The 14,054-nt window shown below is 44.6% G+C and overlaps 1 protein-coding gene across 1 annotated transcript; it reads right to left on the reverse strand.

The window, feature by feature from the left end:
• Positions 1 to 10,461: 10,461 nt before the first annotated feature.
• LOC123190640 (proline-rich receptor-like protein kinase PERK9) lies at positions 10,462 to 11,998 on the reverse strand. Its single transcript, XM_044603313.1, has 2 exons — positions 11,206 to 11,998; positions 10,462 to 11,128 (listed from the first exon to the last, which is right to left on the reverse strand). Exons 1-2 carry the CDS (start codon positions 11,682 to 11,684, stop codon positions 10,756 to 10,758), a joined length of 852 nt encoding a protein of 283 aa, XP_044459248.1. The 5' UTR covers positions 11,685 to 11,998; the 3' UTR covers positions 10,462 to 10,755.
• Positions 11,999 to 14,054: the final 2,056 nt, after the last annotated feature.

Here is a 14,054-nt window from a genome sequence, read left to right on the forward strand (position 1 = left end):
TTCACCGTCACAATACACTTCAGCCCAGTCCTAATACGCTTTTATGATTACGTTTTGGAATTAACCGATGTGGTACTAACCAAACATTTCGTTTTTGCCTCCATGGTAGCACAATGGTAGAGTTGGGCTTGCTTTAGTCCAGCCCATACACGTATTTTAAAAAAAACAGGGGGGGAAAATTGATACGCTGTGATTTGATCACTGGTCTACCTGATGTACGCCAACAAAGCAGACCACTCCGGCTACGCTCATGTCTGTGCTAATATAGGCGTTCGTCTTTTAAGAATAGAGTATGAGGCGTACACGGGCTGAGGCAATGAGCACGGTCGTGCTGGGCCGGGCCGACTGCTCCGGCGCACGGGACGTACAAAGGGAGTCGGCTGGACCGCTGGAGGCAGTTTTTCATATTTGTTTACGTATTAAATAGTCCCACCTTGCTATTTTACATAATTTTTTATCAGTTTATATACGTTCTTAGGTTGTCTAGCATCAAGGAGCTGCTTTGGAAATTAAGCAAAGAATATGAAATGAATAAGATTTGTCCTTAATGGAACAAATGAGGGGCAGAGCAATAGGAGAGAGAGGAAGGAAATGGACATTACATGAAAAATAAAGAAGGAAAGAGAGGAAAAGTAAAATAGATGGTAATTAAGGATGTGCGGGAATCGATGGCAGGCGGCCCTCATCTTACGGATAAAAATGAAGTGCCATTCTTTTCCTACATGATCCTCATTAAATTTACTTCATTTTTTTTCTTCCGTTGCAACAGACAACATGACACTTTTTTCCTTACAATTATAATCCTTACTAAGCTTGCACCAAATTTATAACACATTCAACATTATGTTGCACATACAGTCTTCGCTAAATTTATGTCAATTGTTTCTGACGTTGTAACCCATCGGTATATATACTATTTTTTATATATAAATGGAGGTATAATATTATTGGTCCTCCCATTTCATATGACCATGGCGTTTCTTCACACTGAGCTAGGCTATTCTACGGTTTCTACCCCGTTCTCCCGCGTAACATTTCACCAACAAAAAAACAATGCCCTCCCAACAGGTCCGTGCGACCCGGCCCAACCATCCCGTTTAGAAGATGAGTCAAAAATAGTTGACGGTGACTGGAATCAAACGCGGAACCCCCACTGTTTTTGGTGTTGATCATGTTATCCCGCAAAAAAGGTGTTGATCGTTTTCAACTAAAGTTGAATTTGGTGGTTGTTTGTGTCCTTCACGGACTGGTACTAAACTACTACAATGTAAAATCCAGATCACACAAACACAAGGCGCAAGCACTAGATTATGCAGATTTGATCGGGATCTCAAACGTGATTGTTCGCTTATCTGTCCATGCGGGGGATGCAATTCTTTATTGGATCCAAGTTTGGGTGGAACGTTCGCTGTGTAGTGGACATCGTGACCGACATTGATGACAAAGAAAAGAAGAGATAATAGGTATTTCATTATGATGATGTTCCATACTGCTCCTATGGAGTCCCTCTTTGGACTGTTGGACGCGTATATCCAATGAGACTACTTTTCCGGTTGTTGGCTGGAGCTATCATTATGACTGCAAATTTCTTTTCAATCAAGTAAATTTATATGCTCACCAGAAACCAACGACAGGTCAACACTTATCAACAGTTTGCAATCTTTATTAGACTATGCATAAGCCAAATGTTGTTTTAGTTAGGCAATGTAGAAAACATGGTCGTGATTTATGTAGATTGGGCAGTCCCTTCAAACTGCATTTTTCAATCTTGAGTGGACGATTACATGTTTTCTTATAGAAATTGACTATATGTTTGATGAATTGACTAATTATTTTTGCCCCATCAGATTAAACTAGGTCTTAATTTGAAGGTACAATTTAGGTTGCTGGTGTTGGTTTGTTTATTGTACTAATTATGCTCTTTAGACAGAGACATGTTGTCTTCCTCATTCCTCAGTCGCTATGAGCTGGGCATAGATCGATGACCCGGTTAATCCTGATTTGTTGCAACATATGTTTTCTCCACATAGGTCTAAATAATGCAACCTCTTCTTAGGCTGTGGAAATATGATTTGGATGGAGGTTGATGGACTAGAGCAATTAAAGGGATGTGATATTTTCTTCTCCCCTTGCAACGCACGGGCATATGTCCTACCTATCCCTAATAATAAAGCACGGATTGACTCCGTGGATTCACCGTCACAATACGCTTTCTTTCTGTGAATTTACGCTTTCGGTTTGAATTTAAAACATATACTCGAGGTGGTACTAAACCGTTGATCGATTTCGCTCAAATCGCTCGACACCGAGAAAGCGAACGAAACAGCCCATCAAGAACGAAGAAACAGGCCAGTGACCCGCGGGCGTAGCTCAGGCATTACCCCGGGAGGCCGTATGTTTCGTTGTCACGCGCGTGGGCCGAATTGACATAGTCCACATTTTACTAAACCGATGAGCAGAGGAGCAGTGAAAAATACTTTCTACGTGAGGATTAGAACTCATAAATAGTCCCACCTTGCTCCTTTTCAACCAATTCAATCAATTTATATACGCGGGCGACTTTTCTGCATCAAAAATCAACAAGCCTCTGAGAGGAACAGAACGAAGGAATTAATCCGCGAAGAGTAAGTAGGTCTGAAGGAAGAATCTCAGATAAGCACGCAATCGGCAACCCCAGGAGAGGGAACATAATGGAATTGGAAGGATGGAATGGAATGGAACGGAGCCCCGCGAGCTCGGCCAAGCAAGGCCGAGCGTCGGAGCGGAGGAAGAGAAGGGCACCAACGGACACCGCTGCTCGGCGGACCCGCGATTGGCGAGGAGGGTGCACAATGTCGGCGCCCTGACGTCTTCTCCTGGCCCAGGCTGGAGGCGGACATGACACGATCGCGCACTCCAGGGAGAGTGCATCGTCGGTGCCGAGGGAGGAGGGAGGGGTGTGACCGCGCCGCGCGTGCTCGATCTGTTTTACTTGATTGGCTGTGGAAGAGGGAAGAGGGGAGGGGAGTACGCGGCGCCGTAGGTGGGGGTGGGAACTTGGGGCCGGGGCGGAGAAGGAGGAGCAGCGCTACTGGGATGTTGGCCTATTGGGTGCTGGCCTGCTGGACGGGATGTGAAGGAGGAGCAGCGCAGCACTGCGTGGATAAAAGAGGGCCACACAGGAGGATTACTCGGCGGGGATTGTTTGCTATGTTTGCTGAAATGTAGAAGAAGCATATATACGTGATGGATGGTGTACGTCGCCTTCACATGAAATTTATCAAAAAAGTTTGCCTTTTTTATGGTGATGAGTGAGAGTGAGTGTGGTTCGGTCTTTGGGCCAAGTTCAAGTAGTGCAAAAGGAAAAAAACATAATATAATCTTGCAAACCAAGCAACCAACTTTTTCTTAAAAAAATATCAACATAGTAAAAAACTGTTTGCTTTCGAATATTAACCAAAAAATGTATATAAACAATCCCACTTCAATGCACCACTACTCTTCCATCCAAAAAAATTGTTTGCATTTAAATATTTTCAAAATTTTAAGAAAAAACATTTAGATTAGTTATTAAACTCTCAAACAATTTTATGTCGGTGCATCCTGCTAAAAACACTTACACCATTGCTCTTCCATCGATGATAGTGCTAAGATGAAGGAAGGACCATCAAAGGACACTCTTGACGACTTTCCCAACTTTACACTACATGGTCTAGACACCAACAATTATTTTTCTAATTGCGGACACCAAATGTGTGTGTGTGTTTTAGATAAAGAGTGTTTCAAATTCTTCTTATTTTTTTTTAAAAGCATGCTTTTAAATATGTTCACGCTTGTTTAAAAATGCACAAAACTCCCAAAAAATGTTCCAACTTTTTTTTAACAAAACCATTTAAATTTGACCACAAAATTTTCAAATTTCATAGTTAAAAAACATGTGTTCAAAAAAATGTTCATCTTCAAAAGATGTTTCGGTTCTAATAGAAAGATTAAAAAATTCAAAATTGTTTAATTATTTTATAATAAAGAAATATTTGTGTTTTCTGAAAAGTAAAAATAGAACCAATTACTAGACTATTCCATGCAGCACTACTCGTTCAATGATGAAAGATGTTAGGGTGGCTTATTTACATCCATGCGTCATACTCCAAAAAGAGATAACATTATAAACTTATGATGATGTTTATCAGAACTAGATATAAAAAATGATGCATGTTGTCATACAGAGCAGGTTTTACGAATTTTTAGCCCATTGCAACGCACGGGCATTTGTGCTAGTCTATCCCTAATCCCTAATATATATATATATATATATATATATATATATATATTATATATATATATATAATAAAGCACGGATTGACTCCGTGTGTTCACCGTCACAATACGCTTCTTCCCATAAGTTTGCGCTTTCACTTTAAATTTAAAACATATTCGAGATGGTACTAAATTTTGTTTAGACTGTTTTCGAAAACTCCCCCTGTTGTATCAAATATTCAACCCGCGGTCCACAAGCACACAGAAGAACGGGTTCTCCTCGCCTCCCGATCCCAGCCGCCACTACTAAGTACTGAAGAGCCCCTACTAGACTTCTATATTTTATACTATCTTCCTGACTCAAAGGTGTACCTTCCATAAGTGACAACTTTTCTGAGCTTGATAATGGTGTGAGAGAAGGTTTACAACCTTGCAGTCCTGCCTTTTTAACCAGATCAGTTGCATACATAGCTTGAGAAAGGTGAAGTCCATTCGAATGCTTCTTTACCTCAATTCCAAGAAAGTAGTGCAAGTCTCCAAGATCCTTTTAACGCAAAGTCTGCACTCAAGTCCTTTAACAGTCCTTTAATTGCTTCATCAGATGAACTAGTTACAATTATATCATCAACATAGATGAGAACAAATATGCATGTATTGGATCTGTTATAGATGAACAATGACGTGTCTGACTTAGAGGGGATAAATCCAAGTGTTTGCATCTTGTGACAAAGACGTGAGTACCACGTCCTTGGAGCTTGCTTCAATCCATATAATGCTTTATCAAGTTTGCACACATAGGAGGGAGTTTTCTTACTTTCAAACCTAGCAGGTTGTTTCATATACACTTCCTCTTCCAGAACACCATAAAGAAACGCGTTCTGTACGTCAAACTGCCTGAGACTCCATCCCCTGGAAACAGCAATGGACAAAACAAGACGAATGGTGGCTGCTTTTACCACAGGACTGAATGTATCCTCATAGTCTATACCATATCGCTGTTTGAAGCCTTTTGCAACTAGCCTAGCCTTATAGCGATCAATAGTTCCATCAGATCTCCTTTTGATCCGAAAAACCCACTTACAATCAATCAAGTTTTTACCTTGCTGTGGAGGAACCAAGTGCCAGGTCTTGTTTTTCTTTAATGCCATGTATTCTTCATTCATTGCCTTCTTCCACTTATCATCACGAAGTGTTGCATCAAGAGTCGCTGGCTCATCTGGTTCTCCTATGGAACAGACCAAGCCATATTTGGTTACATGTTTATAATTTAAAGGCTGAATTAAACCTTGTTGGAGCCGTGTTTGTCGCAAAGGAGGAGCTACAGAGTCCGCAGCCACAGAGGATCCGGAGGGCTGCATGGATGGATCAGCAACAGATCCCAAGGGGGATCCTGCCACGGACCTAGTAGCAGGTGCAGCAGCAGCCTCAGTCAGCGCGGGGCTGGCCGGATCTTCTGTGGTCGCTGGCTGAGGTGCCTCGTCACGGGTGGGTGTAGAAGATCCCAAGGCGGGAACCCGCTCATCATTGCGCGGTCCGGTCGGTTGATCAGCACCGATGGGGCCAGCTTTAGAGACCCGCGCGGATCCGCGCCGCTGATACGTGACGGGACGGGCGCCGTACCGCGTGCTGCCTGGAGGGACCCGCATGTCGGGGAGGGCCCACGTGTCGGTGGTGGAGACGCGCGCATCTGGCGGGGCGGCACGCACGCCTGCACCTGGCGTCCCTGCACCACTAGATTCCGAGGAGGATCTGGTCAGCGGCTGCGCTGCCGATCCCGAGGCGGATCTGATCTGCTGCTGCTGCGCTGCCGATCCCAAGTGGGATCTGTCCCCTGGCGCGTTGTCTCCTGCCACAGGACACATGAAATATGGCCCAGATTTTTCACCTTATTGATTATTTGCTTCACAATTTTCTCCTATTTCATCAACACAAAGCTCATGCATGCCATTAGATGAGTTAGTCAACGAATGATCATCAATATTTAGTCCCCCTTTGTCAAAACTAGTGAGATGGGGGGGTAGGAGGAGAATTTCTTCTCGAAGTAGTGCACTGGCGTTTGGGTGGAGATCGGCAAATGGAAACTTGGTTTCATCAAAAACGACATCACGGGAGATGTACACTCGCCCGGTGGAAACATCTAAGCACTTGACACCTTTGTGATGTGCGCTATAACCAAGAAATACGCACTGTTTTGATCGAAACATGAGCTTGCGATTGTTGTAGGGACGAAGGTTAGGCCAACATGCACACCCAAATACACGAAGGGACTTATAATCTCGTTTGGTGTGGAGAAGTCTTTCTATCGGAGTTTCATTATGAATAACACGACTAGGGAGCATGTTGATGATATGGACTGCGGTTAAAAACACTTCATCCCAGAATTTTAGAGGCATGGATGCGCCGGCTAGAAGGGCAAGGCCAACCTCGACAATATGTCGATGCTTGCATTCTGCTGACCCGTTTTGCTGGTGAGCATGAGGACATGACACTTGATGTGAGACACCAAGTGTTTGGAAGAAGGAGTTTAACTTTTCATACTCCCCTCCCCAGTCTGACTGGACAGCGATGATTTTGCTGTCAAATTTTCGCTCAACAAGAGCTTGAAAGTTTTTGAACACTTGAAACACATCAGACCGTTTCTTTAAAAGATAGATCCAAGAAAATTTGCTAAAATCATCGATGAAGCTAACATAATAAGTGTGTCTGCCAACAGAAGTAGGGGCAGGACCCCAAACATCAGAAAAGATCAATTGTAGTGGTTTGGTAGAAACACTGCTAGAAATAGGGTAAGGCAACTGATGACTTTTAGCTTTCTGGCATGAATCACAAATTGTCTCATTATGACGCTCACCAACAAACGGGAGATTATTTTTCCTAAGTAATTTTTCAACTAAAGAAAAAGATGCATGTCCTAAACGATCATGCCATCGTGTGGACGAGAGCTTGATGGCACCACAAGCATATTTATTTGGTCTTTGAAACTCCGGATACAACGGATAGAGGCCACCAACGCATCTACCTCGATAGAGAACCGTCCTCGTTGCCTGATCCTTGATAAAAAAGAAGTAAGGGTGAAATTCAAGAAATACATGATTATCAAGGGCAATTCGATGGACAGAAAGAAGACTCTTGTTGGCACTAGGAACATGCAGAATTTTCCTAAGATGAATATTAGGGGGACGAAATATTGAGTGACCAAAGTGACGTATACTCATACCTTCTCCACTGGCAGTATAGATTTGATCCTTGCCGCGATATTTCTCCTTCATGGTTACTTTTTCGAGCTCATTGGTGATGTGGTTGGTAGCACCACTGTCAACATACCAGTTCGTGTCGACACCATATGAGCCATCAGCCACCGCAGCGACCTTTTCTTCATCTTGGGAGTCGTAGTCATCCTCCTCATACCTGTACCAGCAATCTTTTGTTGTATGCCCGACCTTGCCGCAGATCTGGCACTTAGGGGTGTCCGGACGGTTCCTGCCGCCGCCACTAGCACCGCGTCCGCGACATCCTCGGCCACCAGATTAGGGTGGCGCAGCGCCACGGTTGTTGCCGCCGGACCTGCCCTTGTTGCGAGAGGAGCCACGGGAGCGAGAGCCGCCGCCCCGCCCGCGAGTGGCCGCGTTCGCGGATAATTTGAAGCCGCCGCCACCGGCCCCCTGGAAGTGAGCCATGCGCTGATCAAAATTGGATAACATGGCAAAGAGTTCATCAAGGGTTACCCCGGTCACGCGAGCGTCGAGGGCAGACACCAGAGGCTGATAGTCGGCGTCGAGCCCATGGATGATGTAGGAGGCGAGTTTGTCGTCGGGGATCGCCTTGCCTGCGGCGGCTAGCTCATCGGCGTAGCCGCGCATGGCGGCGAAGTAGGAGGCAACAGAGAGACTCCCCTTCTGCGCGTTGATGAGGGACGTTCGTATGTTGTTGATGCGGCTGGCAGACTGAGACGAGAACATCCCAACGAGCGTCGTCTAGAGCGCGCCCACGGTGGTGACCGTGGTCACCGTGAGCAGCACCTCACGCGTCAGGTTGTTCAGCAGGTATCCCAGAACCTGCTGATCCTCCCGGACCCAGATTGGGTGGAGAGGGTTGGGCGTTGACGAAACCTCCTTGCCGTCCTTGGTGGTGACGAGGGATTTCGCCGACTCCGGCTGGGTGTCGTCGACGTAGCCGTAGACACCGACGCTGCGCAGCTGAGGGATGACTTGCGTGCGCCATAGCACATAATTTGTGCGGGTTAGCTTCTCGGTAACTTGGCTATTGAGGCTGGTTTGGGATGCGCCGGAGGTGGAAGACATGGCTAGGGCTAGATGGAGTTTGCAGGGAGCTTTGATGGGAAAAGGATAGCTCTGACTACCATGTGCGAATAGCTGGAAACGTCTTGCCTGTTGAGGCCGACGGGTACGTGTTAATATAGGCGGGGCGCACCTCCCGTACAGCGCATACAAAGTAGTTTGGATACAGGAGATATTTAGGGAGAAGATAGAACTTGGAGAGAAAGAAACAACTCATGTATATCTATTCTATATCTATCCTAACTACCTCCAGGTGCGGGTCAAGGATGACACGCCAATATACGCTAATGTATACCGTACCAATATAACAGCATGTTTGCATATTTTACATAAAAAACCAGCACGTCGCCCTCGCGCGAGTGTTGAATCAGTCGTGTGAAAATTATGTGTGACATTTCTATGCCCAATATGTGTCGGGGCGCCGCCGCTGCTCCGTGCCTGCCACAACATCAACCACCACTAGCCCTCATGTTTCTGCATTGTCTGCACCACGGGCGTGGTAGCCCGTGCAACCACCTCAAGCGTCCTTCATAGCCCATGCCTATGTCCCCTGTGTGACGCGGGATCCGCCTCATCGGGCGAGGAAACTGGCACCTCGGCTGCCATCTCACACATGTCGGCATGCACCTAGGGGTGCGGTGAGCACAATGCATTTTCCCAACAGGACATCTTTCTTTAGCAAACTTTATGTTTTTACAACGATAGTTTGCAAGATAGTGGTACTATCGTAACGTATTGTAGTGTCTACTGGTGACATAGTTTTTAGTAGCCATGGTGACATCATGTGATCCTTATGAGCAGAACTACCATGACAAGCATACGGGTCAATAGAATCCAGAAAGTTGCATTTTATTTGCTCTATTAAAAAATGGATTCAATTTCAATGAAAATCGTTAACTGGACTCCCATGATTGCGGTGGTGTATTATTCTGCAAAAAGTAGTTTTGTCGCCTTTTAATGTTTTCATTCACATATGTGGTCATATATGTTGCCTCACATGATGCGAGTTATCAGCCATGTAGACGTAGTTCTTATCTTTCTTTTCATCACACTTTTGGCCAATTAATTAGCTTTCGTTGTATCATACACACATCTGGATAATGAATAAAATGATGTACCTTTTGGATTACTTCTTCACCAACATATGTTCCATTCTACATTTGTCTTTTGGATTACTTCTTCACCAATTTATGTTCCACTCTACATTTATATCAGGAAAAATAGTTGTCTATAGGGACCTTGTATATAGTGGTTTTAGTAGGCATGGGTGTTTGCATTTTTCTATTTTCTACCCGTTGCAACACATGGGCCCTTTTGCTAGGTATGTAGAAAGCTTTGGTATTAGTAACTAAAGTATTCACAGCGCACGCATTGGAATACTGATGTATTAAATTACTATAGTTTCAAAAAAATATGTTGTATCTGTTTGGCTATGGCAAGTATCAATGTGAATTTTTTATTCCTGCAGTTGCTACACTGGTATTTTAAGTTATTTTTATTGCAGAAATAATATTCAATTTAGAGACACAGACATAGCAGAGACGACCATGTTGTATCCAAGGTGGCATCCCCACATCATTCAAATTCCTTTCCTCTGTGATGCATAGATGAACTTAATTTGGCAGGTGTAGAGTGGTCGGCAGAGGATATTACTATTGTGGCATGGGTTAACTTCATATATACAAGTGCAGTGTTACCTTTAGAAATTTCATGGAAGTATTTGCTGGTGTTTTCTCGCTTCTGATTGTAGTCAATCCTTACGAAGGATGGTGTATGGACTGGCAGCTGTCACGTTCAACTCAACAAGTTTATTTTTTGAAGTTTTAATCATTGCCTTGCATAGATGCGGTTCAATGATAACTCGCCTAAGAATTGACCACGTTTGAATGTAACTCGCCTAAGGATTGACCACGTTTGAATGCACAGATGACGTGGATCTATGGAGTCTTTAGCCATGTTTATCAGACTAGCATCGTTTGATTTTTTTTCTCCCGTTACAACTCACGGGCTATTTTGCTGATCTCTACCTCTCTATCTACTATACTAAAATATAACTTTTGCAGAAAAGCCCCTTCAGTTTTGGTAATTCAATCCGCAATCCTATTTTAAGTGGGTATGTGAGAAAACGCTTCATTTTTACATAAAAACCCCTGCATTTGTTACAATTCTACCCACGGTCCTTAATTAAACTGCTTCACCACCGGGCACCACCACCGCTCGCTTATCCATTTGCCTTCTCCACCGCCGGGCACGGGCCGCAGCTTGCCGCCGGCTTCCCGCAGAAGCCAAGGAAGGGGTGATGCGTCCCGGCGGAAAAAAAGGAAGGAGGGAAGTGACTAGGAGGCGGGGTCGGCCTGCTGGTTTGCCGGGGCTGGAGAGGCTCGTGGTAGGGAGCTCCTCTCCTCTGCTTCGGGTGCGAGGCGGCCGAAGCGCTCGGGCTGCAGAGCTGCGGGGCGGGGCCCGAAGGGTGGCGCGGGCGCTGGATGGGACTTGGTGTAGGTCTCTGGCGAGATGGGGATGGCGTGGAGGGGGTCTGGACGCCGGCGGATCCTTGGCCGGCGGCGCTCGGGCATCGGGCGGCCATGGCCGTCTCTCTGTAGAAAAAGAGAGAGCTCTTAGAGAAGAAGCACGGGGGAGAGAAGAGAGATGGAGGAAGAAGGGGAGGGCTCACCGACGGCGCAGAGGAGGACGCCCGAATGAGGAAGCGGCAGGTCGTCGTCCTCCACATCGCCCAGCGCGCGGCTTCTCCGGGCGCGGAACTGCCGCAGCTGTTGCTGCTGGCCAGACACCCGTAGCCGCGCACTCACCTGCGGCGAACGGAGGTGGGAGAGGGAGAGTGCCCTGGCTGGCAGGGAGGGGAGGAAGAAGGGAGAGGAGTGGTGGTGGAGGAGCAAGGCAGTGAGAGGATGTGGTTGGACGAGGCATGTGGCCTCTCGCAGTCAACGCGAGCCGCGAGCAAAGGAAGAAGCGAGAATGAGCGACGCGGGATCGGCCGAACCTCTGGGGAATGGCGCAGGTGGCGAAGGCTACGCAGTCTGAATCAGGTCGTAGGCAAGGCTTCTGGCCTGATCCGGAGCACGGGGCCGACGGCCAGATCAGGACGAGGCAGAGGAGCTCCAAGGTGCCAGCCTTGGCGGCCTCTGGGTTCATCGCCGATTAGGGGGTGCTGCGCTGGCCAGCCACCACGGCCCCGCGCACGTGCAGCTCTTGGCTAGATTGGATGGAGAAGAAGAAGAGGACCAGCGCTGGATTAGGATGAGCGGAGGAATTGGCGATCTGGATAAAAGAAGGAGAGGAGTGGCGATGAGATAAGGCACGCAGTGGGCGGTCAGTGATTTTCTTTAATGAAATGGAATGAGATTGGTCTTGTACCGGCCAGAAGCTACTGGATGCACGCATGCTAGCACCGAATTTTCATTTTCCGGAAGAGCACCGATTAATACTTGATGATGTTTGTTGTTAGTACATACTCCTTCTGTCCTAAAATAACTCGCAATACAATTTTATACACAATTTTGTATTTCCCTGTTTCTAAATTTAAGTCCTTTTAGAAATTTTAATACGGACTACATATGCATGTATATAGATATATTTTAGAGTGTATTTTCACTCATTTTAGTCTATATGTAATCCATATTGAATCGTTAAAAAGACTTACATTTAGGAACAGAGGGAGTATTGTTATTTTTTTAATCAATAAGACTTTATTCCTCAAATAATATCCAAGTCATTTACAATGAAGTGAGAAATAAAGTCAGAGATAAACGATTTTCAGAAAATAAAAGATTTATCACTAAAGGATTTGTGTGCTAATTTGTGTGCCACCTCATTCGCCTCGCGGAAGCAATGTGAGTATTCAACACTAGCAAAATCCAGAGCTAGCTGCTTACACTCTGCCACCATAACCGCATCAAGTCCAGCATGAGCATCCGGATTTTGTACTGATTCAACTACAAAGTTGTTGTCTGATTCAATTAAGATCTTATTGCATCCGATCTTCCCTGCTAAGTATAGGGAGTATTGTTAGTTAGTACAATGTCGAGACACTTATTTTAAGACGGATGGAGTATAATAATTAAAAGTGAATGAAATATTAAAAATAAATATTTCTTAATGGAGAATATATTTGAAGCTCGCCGGTACTTGCTAACCATCAAGATATTCCTCAACTATGTATGTCATCGATGTCATCAGTAAGATAGGAAGGAGAGCGAGGGATGAAGAATAGAGAGAGTGCGACAACAATGCTTCTTGCTCGCACCATGTTTCGCCCTGCACGACAGCTGGGAGAAGGAGCACTACCCTCCGTTGTACCATGTGTCCCACGGCTCTGCATCCCCTAATCCTGATACTCATCGAGGCGCAGTGATAATGTCCAGGAAAGTGGTCATGTTGGCATGGAGAGTGTGCTCCTACTGTTGACGGCACAACAAAAGTGTCGCAAGTATTGTAAATTCTTTACTTTCTGGTCATCATATTTTTGAAATGAGAAAGCATAAATATGAATTAATGTTAATAGGGATTGTGAGATATAGGGATGAAGATATGATTTGTTTGAAACTGTTACAGGTATGTCAATGATGCACAATTACTTTTGCATCGAAGCGGTGGCCGCTGTAATTATTTTTACATAGGGTTGTTAAATAACAACTTATTACACACAATTCAACTTCTTTAGAGCGAGTTGAAGAAGTAGGTTTTATTAGTAGAAAAAAGATTACGAGCTTTTGAAATACAATGAGATCTTCATAAAGTGGATATTTATGAGTTTCACAAGCAATTTAATTGGAAAATCTTATTATTCACCATGATAAGTAAACACTTGAATACCATATGAACTTTGAGATTTATTCTATACCCGATGCAACGCATGGGCATTTTTTGCTAGTTTTATTTTTTATAATATATATATATATATATATAATTATAATTAATAATAAATATATAAAGCACGGATTGAGTTTTCGGGTTCACCGCCGCGGAGTTTTTGCAGAGAAGCCCCCGTATGTTTTAGTATTTGACCCGCAGTCCTATTTTAAGGAGTTAATTGCACAGAAGTACCACAATTCGGGCATCACATGCAGATTGGTATCACGATTGCTAATTTTTGCGTGTCAGTACCAACATTCGTCCAAATTTTTGCAAATTAGGCTAAAACGCGTATTTATACGTATTGACAGTGTATCTGACAGTTGGGGCCCGTCTGTCAGGTGCCGACGTGGCATATTTTTTGCAAAAAACCCCCTTGCTTTATACGTTTGAAATTGAGGGGATGTGATTTTCAGCCCTCAAGCAAAAAAGTGATTGAGGGTTCTAGCTATACGACGAAATTAATTTCAGCAGTTTAAGTTTTCACTACACTTTTTGCAAACACTGGTTAAATTTTATTTTGCTAAGAAGACCTCACATGCTTGAGGTTGAGGTTAATTTCCTGTCTTCGAAATTATGATATAAGGATTTTATGCTGGTGTTTAAGTCAGCACAGCCTCTTCTTATTTTTTTTGTGTTTTTAACCTATAC

The sequence above is a fragment of the Triticum aestivum genome, chromosome 2A, assembly GCF_018294505.1.
Source record: "Triticum aestivum cultivar Chinese Spring chromosome 2A, IWGSC CS RefSeq v2.1, whole genome shotgun sequence".
Classification (NCBI taxonomy): Eukaryota; Viridiplantae; Streptophyta; class Magnoliopsida; order Poales; family Poaceae; genus Triticum; species Triticum aestivum.

Coding starts and splice junctions, on each gene's coding strand:
- LOC123190640 (XM_044603313.1), bottom strand. CDS start 11,684: ATGAACCCAGAGGCCGCCAAGGCTGGCACCTTGGAGCTCCTCTGCCTC. Junction 11,129..11,205: donor CGTCCTCCTCTGCGCCGTCG/GTGAGCCCTCCC, acceptor CTTTTTCTACAG/AGAGACGGCCATGGCCGCCC.